Below are 13506 nucleotides of genomic sequence, written 5' to 3'. Positions count from 1 at the left end.
TCATGTAACGTGTGGCCCTAGTGGAAGTCACGTTTGTCTCCTCATCATCGACACTGGAGTCAGTATCCGTGTCTGTGTCTGCCATTTGAGGTAACGGGCGTTTTAAAGCCCCTGATGGCGTTTGAGACCCCTGGACAGGCACAAGCTGAGTAGCCGGCTGTCTCATGTCGTCAACTGTCTGTCGTAAAGAGCTGACACTGTCACGCAATTCCTTCCATAAGCTCATCCACTCAGGTGTCGACTCCCTAGGGGGTGACAACTCTATAATAGGCAATTGCTCCGCCTCCATCTCATTTTCCTCCTCAAACATGTCGACACAATCGTACCGACACACCGCACACACACAGGGAATGCTCTGATAGAGGACAGGACCCCACTAGCCCTTTGGGGAGACAGAGGGAGAGTATGCCAGCACACACCAGAGCGCTATATATAGACAGGAATACCACTATAAAATGTGCTTTTCCCTTTATAGCTGCTGTTAGTATTAAAACTGTGCCAAATTAGTGCCCCCCTCTCTTTTTTACCCTTTTCTGTAGTGCAGGACTGCAGGGGAGAGTCAGGGAGACGTCCTTCCAGCGGAGCTGTGATGTAAAATGGCGCCCGTGTGCTGAGGAGATAGGCTCCGCCCCCTTCTCGGCGGCCTTTTCTCCCGCTTTTTGGTGAGTTCTGGCAGGGGTTAAAATACATCCATATAGCCCTGGGGGTTATATGTGGTGTATTTATGCCAGCCAAGGTGTTTACATTGCTGCTCAGGGCGCCCCCCCCTAGCGCCCTGCACCCTCAGTGACCGAAGTGTGAAGTGTGCCTGAGTAACAATGGCGCACAGCTGCAGTGCTGTGCGCTACCTTGTTGAAGACTGATGTCTTCTGCAGCCGATTTTTCCGGACCTCTTCTTGCTTCTGGCTCTGTAAGGGGGCCGGCGGCGCGGCTCTGGGACCGAGCTCCGAGGCTGGGCCTGTGTTCGGTCCCTCTGGAGCTAATGGTGTCCAGTAGCCTAAGAAGCCCAAGCTGGCTGCAAGCAGGCAGGTTCGCTTCTTCTCCCCTTAGTCCCTCGATGCAGTGAGCCTGTTGCCAGCAGGTCTCACTGAAAATAAAAAACCTAAAACTAAACTTTCACTAAGAAGCTCAGGAGAGCCCCTAGTGTGCACCCTTCTCGGCCGGGCACAAAAATCTAACTAACTGAGGCTTGGAGGAGGGTCATAGGGGGAGGAGCCAGTGCACACCAGGTAGTCCTAAAGCTTTACTTTTGTGCCCAGTCTCCTGCGGAGCCGCTATTCCCCATGGTCCTTACGGAGTTCCCAGCATCCACTAGGACGTCAGAGAAAATAATAATAATAATAATAATAATAATAATAATAATAATAATAATCATGGATGGAGTATTACACTGGTCTATGATATACAGCCTAATACCACACTGCCTAGAAAAGAACCTGTTGCTCCACTCAGCACAAGGTAATAAATGTGATTTGAGGTATCACCCGATCAAACATTATGAATGGGGGGAAGGTACTACCTATGGCATCGAGGGGTCAGAAGGTGGCCCTGCTGTCATTACCAAATCACAGTTATAGATTTTAAAAATAAACTTTATATCAGGGGTTGTGAAACTCTGCCCTCAAGTATCCCTAACAGTTCATATTTTCCCGATCTCCACCTGGTGCACATGTGTATTCATTACTAACTTACATATTACAAAAGGGCCAAGGTCTAAATAACATGAACTGTTGTAGGTCTTTGATGAAAACGTTGGGGCACTCCTGCTCTGTATGTTACCATACATTGTTTCTGATGCTTCCTTCATTTTTTTCACTCTCTCTTCCATCTGTCTGTTTCTCTCTTTCCTCTTCTCATTATGCTCCCCTTTTTCCCCCTCCTCTCCCCTCTTACTCCATCTCTCTCTTCCCCCCAAAACGGTCTACTGCTCTTTCTCCATGACACCCTTCCCTCACTTTCTCTTCTCTTTAATTTTCTTTTCTTCTCCCTTGCTTCTCTATGACTCTTGCCTCAACTGACGTTCTTCACCACACCTGTCTTGCTCTTTTCCCCCCTCTCGCTCTCCTGTCCGTATGTGTCTGCATCTTTGTTCCTCAACTGTTCCTCGCTCTCTTCTTCTACTCTCCCTTCTCTGTTTTTGTAGACAGAACCAGTACCTACTTCTCCACGTGTCTGCCTATCAGTTCTTGTCGCTCCGAGCAGACACTGTTTATGCACGTCACTGCATTGGAACACTTGCATGAGCACAGTGGACCTAATGTGAATGCAAGTCTGGATTGTCATTTTATTTTCTAACCATTTAGGGGAGAAGCATGGGCATGGCTGTGGAGTCCTCATAAAGGGCCTGATTCAGTGGTGAACACTGATGTGCCCCCGGCGTCATCTATTGGTGGTCACCCGTCTGCACCTTTATGCAAATGCCACTACAAAGTCCTTCTCATATGTACATCCATGCGTGCCAATGTGCAAGGACTGAGAAGCCCACTGTCATCGCCCGTACATGCTGTAATAACTATTGGTGCATCCTTAGGCGCAACCAGTGACTACACCATGTAAACTTGCGCCAGCTCTATGTCACTAGCAGATTCACCATCTGAGTATGACTACTAGGTGAGTGTCTGAGTAAGCAATCCCTTTTAGCGACACTCCCATAATACATATCATCTCTGTGCATGTACTAAGACACATCCCTATCACCGCCCAAGAGCGCCACTACATTTTCTATGCACTTCTTCCTCAAATAACAACTGTGACTCTGTATGGACAAAATCGGAACACATCGCAGTAGCAAAATATAAATAAATCGCTCCACTACATCTCACATCAGCAGGACGTACTGTGTACCTCTGAATCAGGTCCTTTGGGACATCCTCGCTTTTTTTTTCTGTATGTGACCTGTGCATCAGAGTGTACATTTTCCCTTTCCTCTATACTATAATACAGTTTTGGTTGTGGGTAATGATAATGTTGTGACGTTGTTATTGTGTAATTAGCAGGAGTGTCTGTGGTTTCATCATGAGGTGCTACGTGATAAGTACGTATGGGAAGCAGCAGAAGTGTTTCCTGGAACTCTCTGGGAGTAACAACACTGACACTGGTAGATGGGGTCAGAGGTCATACCAACTATCATTACATGCTAGTCGATTTTATCATACAGATAAACAATAGAACCTGGAACCAACTCAGGGGTCTATTCACTAAGCCTTGGCTAGAGATAAAGTACCAGCCAATCGGCTCCTAACTGCCATGTCACAGGCTGTGTTTGAAATATGACAGTTAGGAGCTGATTGGCTGGTACTTTATCTCCATCGACTTTATCTCCATCCAAGGCTTAGTAATTATATAAAATATATAAAATATAAATATATACAATATAAAAATGTATTGGAGATGTATTGAGCGTTACTGGGTGGTGAGAGGGAGGTGGATATATAGGAGTGTCACAGGCGCCTGATTGCTCACATAAGGGCCATACTCTGATGGAGAATCCGCACCAAGCATGGAACTGGTGCAAGTTTCCATGGTGCGACCGATGCTTGCATCTAAAGACGCTCGCATCGGTATTACAGCATCTAAGGATGCTCAAAGTTGGCGTCTCAGCCCTCGCACAGAGGGAGGGCTGATACCAGCAATAGCATTAAGTTACAGATGCGACCATGGTGATAGACGCTAGAGATGTTGTCGCAGCGTGTGAGCTAGCCCCTTGGTGAGGAGTTTTGGTGATAAAGAGGAAGCCCCCTCGTCACACAGCTCTACTGTGCAGGGGATCTGTTTATTGGCATTATCTTTAGATACAACATGACCTGTTTAGATCTAATTGTATCGAAGGCATCATGTTAATCTGTTATTGCACACAAGCTAAATGAAAATAAACAAAGCTATGTGGACTATAGAATTCCCTGAAGTTAGAGATGGGCTTTAATCAGATTTAGGGGCGCATTTATCAATGATCGCATATTCAATGCGATCTGCTGAGCGTGATATTAGCGCCCAGGATTGCATTGCAATATGCGATCCTATCACCTGGATGTATTAATGAGTTCGCCTGTCCCTGTGATGTTCAGTAAACTGCTGGGGTATTCTGCACATGCGCTGTCAGCCAGACCGCACTGAACAGCAGCCACTTCCAGGGAGGTTCCAGGCGAACCCTCTGCCTGGCCAGCTATGCCATGTGTAGCCCATAGCCTAAAATATGCTACTGCCATTTTCAGATAGCGGTAGCTGCGGGGATGGATGGATTGCAGGAGGTATACCTGCTGTGCTCCCTCCTTTATACATTCGGGGGATACTTATCATTTGCATCCAACTCCCAAAAACGGTTGTATTCAGGGATATAGCCGAAATATACAATGATAAATGGGCCCCATAGAGACATTTGGAGCTGGTATTACACAGTATATGATGTTCCCCATCCACTTCCAATCCATTTTAAATGTAAAGCATGACAGGGTAGACATACATTTTTTTTCATCAATAACCATTTTGTGTAATATGTATAAAATGAAAAGCAGAATTTCAAATATTAGTAAAAGTTTAATAACAATAGCAGAATTATTCCATCTCACCTGATGCTTCGGGGCCATGATGTGCCATAAACAGGTAACGCCAGCAGGATAATCCCTCTCTGGCCAGTTGGGGGTTTTAAAGGTTCCAGAAGGTTTGTCTAATCGTCCTCCGCAGTACTGGTCTCCTGTAATCACAACAACAATTAACCTGGCAGTGGCCACACATAGGAGGATGTCATTGTTAACCCAAACACTCAGATTATTGGTGCAGACATTTAGGACAAAATATGTGTACTAGAAAAAGAGTTGTCACTGCTACAAATGGACTACTGTAATCTCCTACCCTCTGGTCTTCCTCACTCCTGCCACTTACCTCTTATATCTATCCTCAATGCTGCTGCTTGCCTTGTCTTCCTATCTAGTCATTCAGTGCACCTCCTCTTACACCACTGACCTGAATCCACACTCCGTCTCTGCTTATCATCTCGTTGCCCAGCAGACTCGCTGCTTACCTTCTCCCACTCCCACATTCAAGACGTCTCACATGTTCTCCTCCTGGAACTCACTTCCCCATGCAGTGAGAAAGTCTACCAGACTGTCTATCAACATGCCCAAAAACACACCTACTCATTAAAGCCTACCAGCCCTCCTCACTATCTTACCCTACAGTCGCTGTCCTCCCTCCTCATCTCTGCCCAACTTACTGATCAGTTTAACACCTCCACCTCCCCCATATATACTCTTTAGTATGTAAGCTCTCATGTGCAGGGTCCTCCACCCTCTTTGTTGTCATCCTGCACTACTCTAGTCTCCAGTGCGTTCCCACTCACAGTCAGCAACTCTATCCGCCCTTCTCAAGCATAGGGTTACTGTCTGAGTACTATTATTAATAATGGTGTCTTATTTCTGCCCTTGTACTATCTATTTGAAACATTTTTATATTGTATGGTTTATTCTATTGCAATTCTCAGTGTACGATGCTACAGACGCTGGGTGGCTCCATATGAATAAAAGATAATAACAATAATACTAAACTCAGATCATCAAGTTTTCAAGTTGAAAATAAATCAGGCATACTGTATGTGTAATGCTTAGTAGTTGAGAACTTTTTTTTTTTTTTTTTTTATAAAAGTTAGAGACAATTATATACACTTAGGGGCAGATTCAATTAGCCTCATGGTATGCATCTCTGCCAGGAACTATTCAATGACTGCCACTAAGCCCAGTTGGTGCACTTAGCACAGATTTCCCATTGCAGCCTCAGGAACTGCGAACAAAGGTCTCTGTTAAGTGCACTCTCTGGGCTTACTGCGGGTTTAGGGCACCCCATAGATTGCAAGCACTTACAGCAAAATTTCTAGGATAATCATGCCTTATAGTCATTGGCTCACCGCACAGGGAAATTGGTTTATAATTGAATAGCTCTGGACGTTAATCCTAGAGTTACAGCCACGTAGTAAACTTGGAGACTAACTGAATCTGCCACTAAGACCGGGTACACATCAGAACAATGGGCGACTGAACCCTTTATCGGCAAGGGCATACATTCTGTACTTGCATGATGCAGGGGACGGTGTCACAATGTAAGATGCCAAGCTGCATTTGGCAGCATGGCGTCATACACAATATCTTCTGGTTGGCTGTGCAGTAGGGCTAATAAGAAATCGTATGCGACCTGTGGGAGCACGTAATTAGACATACAGACTAATGATATACCAGACATGTCGTTCTGATTTGCCCAGAAACAACAAATCAGGCCGATATCATTTAAGTGTGTACCCACCCTAAGTATTATAGAAGATGAATGAGTGCTGAGTGTCTATTGTGTGAGCAATACAGTTTGATACCTCTCTCATTGGGTTCTGCTGCAGAAAACATTGCTATGAAACCATTTCCTGCCGTGTTGGCATCCGACACCATTTGGACCAACATCTTGTTGCTGTTTGATACAAGAGCACCAGGTCTAAACGTGCCACAGAATCGCCCAATGCGTTGTCCATTAGCATGGCCACTGTACACATCCACAAAGTCATATCGGCATAGATTGTCGCTCTCCAAATCAATGAAACGGAATGTCAGGACAACCACCTTACCGTCAGGCACCTAGAAGAAAATGTATCAGTCATGTCTACCAGCCAAAACAGCAGCATTTCACCTATGGAATGTCACTGAAGCATAGAATTTCTAACCTTTCTCTGTTTAAGCATTATTATAACACAAGCTCAAGTATTATCTGGCAGACCTGCACAAACTGAATATCATCCACCATTATCAAGATGCTTCAATATTTATTTAGTTCACATGCATACCATGATTTAATTAGGTATCCAAACTATGGGGGTGATTCAGATCTGATCGCTGGGCTGCTAACTTTGCTGTCCTGCGTTCAGATAGTCGCCGTCCCAGTGGGAGTGTAAATTCGCAGTGCAAGTGTGCGATTGCATGTGTACGCCGAGCTGCAGAAATCCAGTTCGTGCAGTCTGTGCTCAGCCCATTACTTACTCCTACAGAGCGATGAGAACATGCTGATCGGGGCCGGAGCTGACATCAGACACCTTTGCTGAAAACGCTTGGGAATGCCTGCGTTTTTCCAGATACTCCCAGTAAACGGTCAGTTACCACTCACAAACGAAATGTTTAACCTAGGTTAAAATCAGGCGCAAAAATGGGGTGATGTTCTAATTTAGCTGCTGCTATAGGGACAGGGTTAGTCAATCCTGTATAATGCTAAAAACAACAAAACAAAGAAAGGAATAGTAGCGCTTAAGTAAAAAAATAATAAAATAAATTTGTATGTAAAAATTTCTTAAAAGGAACATATAGAGATGAATGGATTGAAGGTTAATAATATTCAATTTAATAAAACAATTAACAATACAGATATTGTACTAAATATTGTGCTAAAAATTAAAAACAACCAGAACCACCACAAATGCTGCAGTAATGTGCTGTCCGTTCCTTAATTTTGTTGGACTATAAATTAAATCAGTGCAGATGAATGACTGGAGGGCTAATGGCACAGTCCTTTATTGACATTACCACTGTAAGGGCCGCTGGAGGAAGAAGTCCCAAAGAAGAAGTCCCTTTTAAATGGGTGGAGTCACTGGGGACCCAAATCCTCACCAGATTTGCGGTGACCTCAATGCTGAATGGATAAACAGTGGTGCCAGTTGGTGGTGATGTTCATCAATTGCATCTGCACGAAGCTGTAGAAGTCCAATAAAGGTCCGGATATAGCGAAGGCAGCGTCCAAGTAGCTGGTGGACAATGTGGGGTGACACCTGACACGTTTCGCTGCAGAACCTGCAGCTTTTTCAAAGGTGATCTTGGCAATGATAAAAGCTTCATATTTATACCCTTAATGGCTGCTAATCAGCCCACACCTGTTCAAACCATTCATCTCAATTAGCTCCCCTGTTTAGCAAAACATGTATATACATAAACATAAACTATACTAATTAAAATAAGTTGCAGACTATTCATAAATATGTAAGCTTTTAAATGTGTTTTTTTATTCAAAGAAGACTTTATTCAAATTACTTCCGGATTAGATGACAAAAGCGATCATGTGACTCTATGAGAACAAAACAGTTCCTAGGTTAAGTGCAACAGTGCTACTTAACCTAGGAACTGTTTTGTTCTCATAGATAGAGTCACATGATCGCTTTTGTCATCTAATCCGGAAGTAATTTGAATAAAGTCTTCTTTGAATAAAAAAAACACATTTAAAAACTTATATATTTATGAATAGTCTGCAACTTATTTGAATTATTATAGTCTTAGCCTTTGATGCTAACAATTCCAATTCCCCCATTTTACCTGCTAGACTTCTTGCGTTTGCAAGCATACATTTTAGTTTATCGGTTCCTTTATTTGTTTGTTTTCCTAAAGATTTCCCATCCTGGTTAACTAGTGCATCCGTAGAGTTACTGATACAGACTGTCCTTCTCGCTCCCTCTTCAACCCCACCGTACTTAGTATTGCCCACCTTACTTTTCACTTTGGTCAACCCAATGTTCCCATCTAAATTCACTGCCCTGACATAAGTATTTTCCCTTAAGTCCCGTACAACATTTTCTATAGTCTGTAATGATGACACATAATTGTTATTATTTAATGCTTTAGCAATACCTTTCTTAACACCCTTAATAGAACCCATGTAAATACCCTTACCGGCTGCACTTTTCCTCCCCCCTTCTCCACCCCCATTTATCTCACTACCACCATCCCTACTATACTCGCTGCATGACCCATAGTTTCTAGCTAAACCCTCCCCCCAGGCTCCTAGTTTAAAAGCTCCTCCAACCTACTAACCATGCTACCCCCCAACACCGCAGCCCCTTCCTCATTTAGGTGCAATCTGTCATGAGAAAAAAGATGGCGCCTGACTGAGAAGTCCGCCCAGTGTTCCAAGAACACAAACCCTTCTTTCCTACACCAGTCTCTGAGTCACACATTTACCTCCCTAATCTCCCTCTGTCTCCCTGGGCTAGCGGTGCTGGGGGGTAGGATGTGGAGCGGTGGGAGAGGAAGATAAGCCTAGCTGCGGAGTTGAGGACAGATTGGAGGGGAGCAAGATGGGAGCAAGTGAGGCCAGTGAGGAGAACATTGCAGTAGTCGAGTCGTGACATGACCAGTGAGTGGATGATAAGTTTAATTGCACTCTGGGAGAGAAATGGCCTGATGCGAGCAATGTTGCGTAGCTGGAACCGACAGGATTGCGCCAGAGCTTGGATGTGTGGTGCAAAGGAGAGGGAGGAGTCAAGAGTGACGCCCAAGCAGCGGAGTTGGGGAATGGGGGATATGATGGTGTTGTCAACAGTGATAGAGATATTGGTAGCGTTACATTACAGGAGGAAAGGTTCAGGTTAGGTTACAGGAGGGAGTTTAGGCATTAGGGGGTGAGTAAGGGGTCAAGGTTAGTCATACTTGCCACCAGAAGCGACACAGAATCGAGAAGTCATCCTGACATCACCACTGGACCTGGAAGACACCGCTGGAGCCGCTGAACCTGCCATACCAGGTAAGTCACCCCTAGAGCACCAGTGATGTTTTGTCTACATTTTAATCATGTCAAAATTTCATCACACATGATGAATGATGACATGATCAATGCTGCATGTCGACGTTAAGACCAACATGAATGTTGACAAAATATACTACACCCAACAGAGATGTATCTACTAGTACTAACCTAAACCCTGCTGCCTTCACAGTAAGTGTGCAGTCTGATGGTGCATTCTCCACCAGGCACACTACAACACCCAGCAACCCCTATAAGCTCCAGGCTGCCACACTAATACCACCACTGTTTTAATCCCTGCAATACCACTGTGTGCATTACCTGCATTAACCCATTACCCGCTGTTATCAATAAACCCAGGGGGTCCTGTGGTCTGGGTAGTTTGGGATTATCTAGTATACTGTAAATAACGAAGTATGATTAGGTACACTATAATATCCCTTTATTCCGGAGCACTTATGAATAACCCAGGTTCTGTGGCTGGCTAAATTCAAGCCTGCATTTCACATGGTTTTAATCAGCCATAGGAACTGTGTAAATCATAGTTGTCTGCGATTAAGGGGATATTATGACAAGAAGTTATGTTACAGTATGATTGAAAGCTGCCATGCATGGATGAAAGTAACCACTATGCACACGGCACTGAAGAGTACCTATACTGCTCCACCTGAGAGGTGCGTCATAAAATTGACTTATGTCCAGTTGTAATAAGCCCCAAAGCAGTTACATAATTTGGCGCATATAAACTATATTTGGTGCCCTATTTATCAAGTTATATAACCGCTACATGATAGCGGGCCCTAGTAGACTGCGGTTTGTTCCCTTTAGAGTACACACATAACCTGTAAAGCAGCATACAGTCTTGGGCACAGATCCCCTGTAATGCACATGTAATAAAGCATGCCCTGTAATGCATCTCACATGCCCTTTAATAGAGCCCACATCTCTAGTAAATCTGCATACTTCCTTTGGCACAAATCACCTGTAATTCATCACATATCCTTAGGCGCACAGCCAATTATGGTAGACATCAGTGTTCTGGAGAGCAACAGCCCTTCTTGTAACACACATCCTCCTTATTCTCCTGCCCAGTGTTTCCTCCATGGTGGATGGAGAGTGATGACATCATCACTGTTTTGCACCTACCCGAGATTGTTTAGCTGTGTACATACCTGGCTGACCTACAGATGTGCCTTCTTACATCTCTCCTCCTTGCACGTTACACATATCGCGTGAAAACGCTTGGGAACGCCTGCATTTTTCCTGACACTCCCAGAAAACGGCCAGTTAGTGGCAGTTACTACCCACAAACATCCTCTTCCTGTCACTCACCCTGAGAACAGCCGTGCATTAAATTTTCGCACCATCCTGTCGCTGTTTGGTGAGGCACGTGTGCTTTGCGGTGCATATGCATACGTAGTAGTTTGATAATCACCTGCTGTGCGAAAACGTACAGCAACGATCAGGTCTGAATTGGGCCCAGTGTTTGAATAGTAAAAAAAAACTTGAAAACATTTCTGTCATGTGTCCCATCTGCTCAGTGTTTCTCTAACATGCCAGCAATGAGGAAGCAAAGATAAAAGAAGCACATTACTTGCTGCTGGATGTACTTTTGACCCTGTCAGGACACAACTAAAATGAAACAATAGTCGGAAATGCTATAAAATCCTCAGTACTCTTTGTTCGTATTTCTAATAAATGGCACTTTAAGATGCTGAATTGATAACTGTTCAGGTATTTCGCTAAATCTTAATATTGTGATATGAAAATCATCTGTACAGTATGCCTTACCAGGTCATAGAGATATTACTTTACTTCACTGTTAGACATGTAAGTGAATGGGATTGGAACCAGATACAGATATGTAGAGAACATGAAGCAGATTTCTATGGCTATTGAGCCCAGAGAGCATCAATAAGAAGTACAGATGTGTCCTCACACACTTAGCATCCATCAGTGCCGTAACTAGACATTTTAGCGCTGAGTGCAAGAAACAGCATCGGCGCCCCCCCTCCCCCCACCATGTTTTGAAATTCATTCAACCTCTCTTCACCCCCCCCCCCCCACCAATCACAGACCGTTAGTTATGCGCATCAAAAATTACACCGCACAGTAGTGCCCGTTACTCACGGTACACTGCATGGTAGCGCCCGTTAGTCACATTACACTACACAGTAGCATCTGTTACTCACATCATTCTGCACGGTAGCACTTGTCAGTCACATTATACCACGCGGTAGCACCCGTTAGTCACGTTACACAGTACGGTAGCGTCCATTAGTCACATTACACTGCACGGTAGCACCCGTAAGTCACATTACACCGCACGGTAGCACCCGTTAGTCACATTACACAGCACGGTAGCGTCCATTAGTCATATTACACAGCATGGTAGCGTACATCAGTCACACTACACAGCACGGTAGCGCCCGTCAGTCACATTACACAGCACGGTAGCGTTACATTACACAGCACAGTAGCGCCCGTCAGTCACATTACACAGCATGGTAGCGTCACATTACAGAGCACAGTAGCGCCCGTCAGTCACATTACACAGCACGGTAATGTCACATTACACAGCACGGTAGAAGGGGTACATCATCCTGAAACGTTGAAATTAAGAGCTGCATATTTATAAGTTCCTGAAGTGTCCAATATAATATATATATTATGGAGGGGGAAGCAGTGCTGGGGGGAAGGATGGTTAGAAGGTTGGAGGAGATTTTAAACTAGGTGCCTGGGGGGGAGAGTTTAGCAAGAAATTACGGGTCATTCAATAAGAATAGCAGGGGTGGCGATAGTGAACAAAACGGGGGAGGAGTAGGGGGGAGGAATAGAGCAGATGGCAAGGGTAGTAACATGGGAACTAAAAAAGGTTTTAGAATAACAGTAACCAATGACGATTACGGGTCATCTATGCTGCATAAGAATTATGATGTCCCTACCATAAGGGAAAATACATATCTCAATTGTATGTATGTAAATGCTAGAAGCCTTACAGGTTAAAAAGGGGAACTAGAAATCCTCGCAGCAAGCAAGGAATATGATATTACAGGCATTACTGAAACGTGGTGGGACGAATCTCACGATTGAACAGTCACTCTAGAGGGTTACACGCTGTACAGGAGAGACAGACTAAATAAACGTGGTGGAGGGGTATGTCTTTACGTAACGCCATTTCTAAAACCTGTTATACGGGAAGATATTCAAGAGGGGACTGTAAATACTATTGAGACGTTATGGGTAGAAATTGCATGCGGGGGTAAAGGAATAAAGAAGTTATTATTGGGGTTATGCTACAGGCCGCCTGGTATTAATGTGTCTGACGAGAAATTGTTACTGAATCAAATTGAAAGAGCAGCAGGAGTAGGAGACATAGTAGTGATGGAAGACTTTAACTATCCCGAAATAAACTGGAAAATCAATTCATGTGATACTGCTAAGGGCAATATGTTTTTAAAAACACACTAAATGATAATTACTTAGTTCAATTAATCGAGGAACCAACTAGGTACAATGCAATCTTAGACCTGGTATTAACTAACAATGGGGAATTGATTTCAAATATTGAAGTAGGAGAGTCCATAGGTAACAGCGACCACAATATGGTCACATTCATATCAGTTTTCATAAGCAGTCCTATACTGGCTCATCTAGGTCTCTAAGCTTTAGCAAAGCCAACTTTGACATGATGAAGGAAGCATTAAGGGACACTGAATGGGAAATTCTGTTTCAAGGAAAAAATACTACAGAGAAATGGGATGTATTAAAATCACTGCTAATTAATAATACTCGTAAATTTATTCCCACCAGCAGCAAAAAAAGGAATAAAAATCCCAAACCAATGTGGTTTAACAAAAATATAAAGGAATTAATGGACAAAAAATCAGAGCATTTAAAAAATACAAATCTGAGGGGGATGCGGAGTCATTTCAGCACTATAAGGACTGTAACAAAATATGCAAAAAAGGAATACGA

At 43.8% G+C, this 13506-nt stretch overlaps 1 protein-coding gene across 1 annotated transcript in view; it reads right to left on the bottom strand.

The window, feature by feature from the left end:
* PCOLCE2 (procollagen C-endopeptidase enhancer 2) overlaps window positions 1–13506 on the bottom strand; it is a 106645-nt gene that overhangs the window by 71719 nt on the left and 21420 nt on the right. Inside the window, exons 3-4 of the mRNA XM_063915989.1 lie at window positions 6353–6608; window positions 4566–4690 (exon numbers count right to left, since the gene is read on the bottom strand). Coding sequence (XP_063772059.1) covers window positions 4566–4690; window positions 6353–6608 — 381 coding nt within the window. The remainder of the gene's footprint in view (window positions 1–4565; window positions 4691–6352; window positions 6609–13506) is intronic.

The sequence above is a fragment of the Pseudophryne corroboree genome, chromosome 4 (assembly GCF_028390025.1).
Source record: "Pseudophryne corroboree isolate aPseCor3 chromosome 4, aPseCor3.hap2, whole genome shotgun sequence".
Classification (NCBI taxonomy): domain Eukaryota; kingdom Metazoa; phylum Chordata; class Amphibia; order Anura; family Myobatrachidae; genus Pseudophryne; species Pseudophryne corroboree.
The sequence above is the reverse complement of the archived record's forward strand: the minus strand, read 5'-3'. Positions and strand labels throughout refer to the sequence as shown.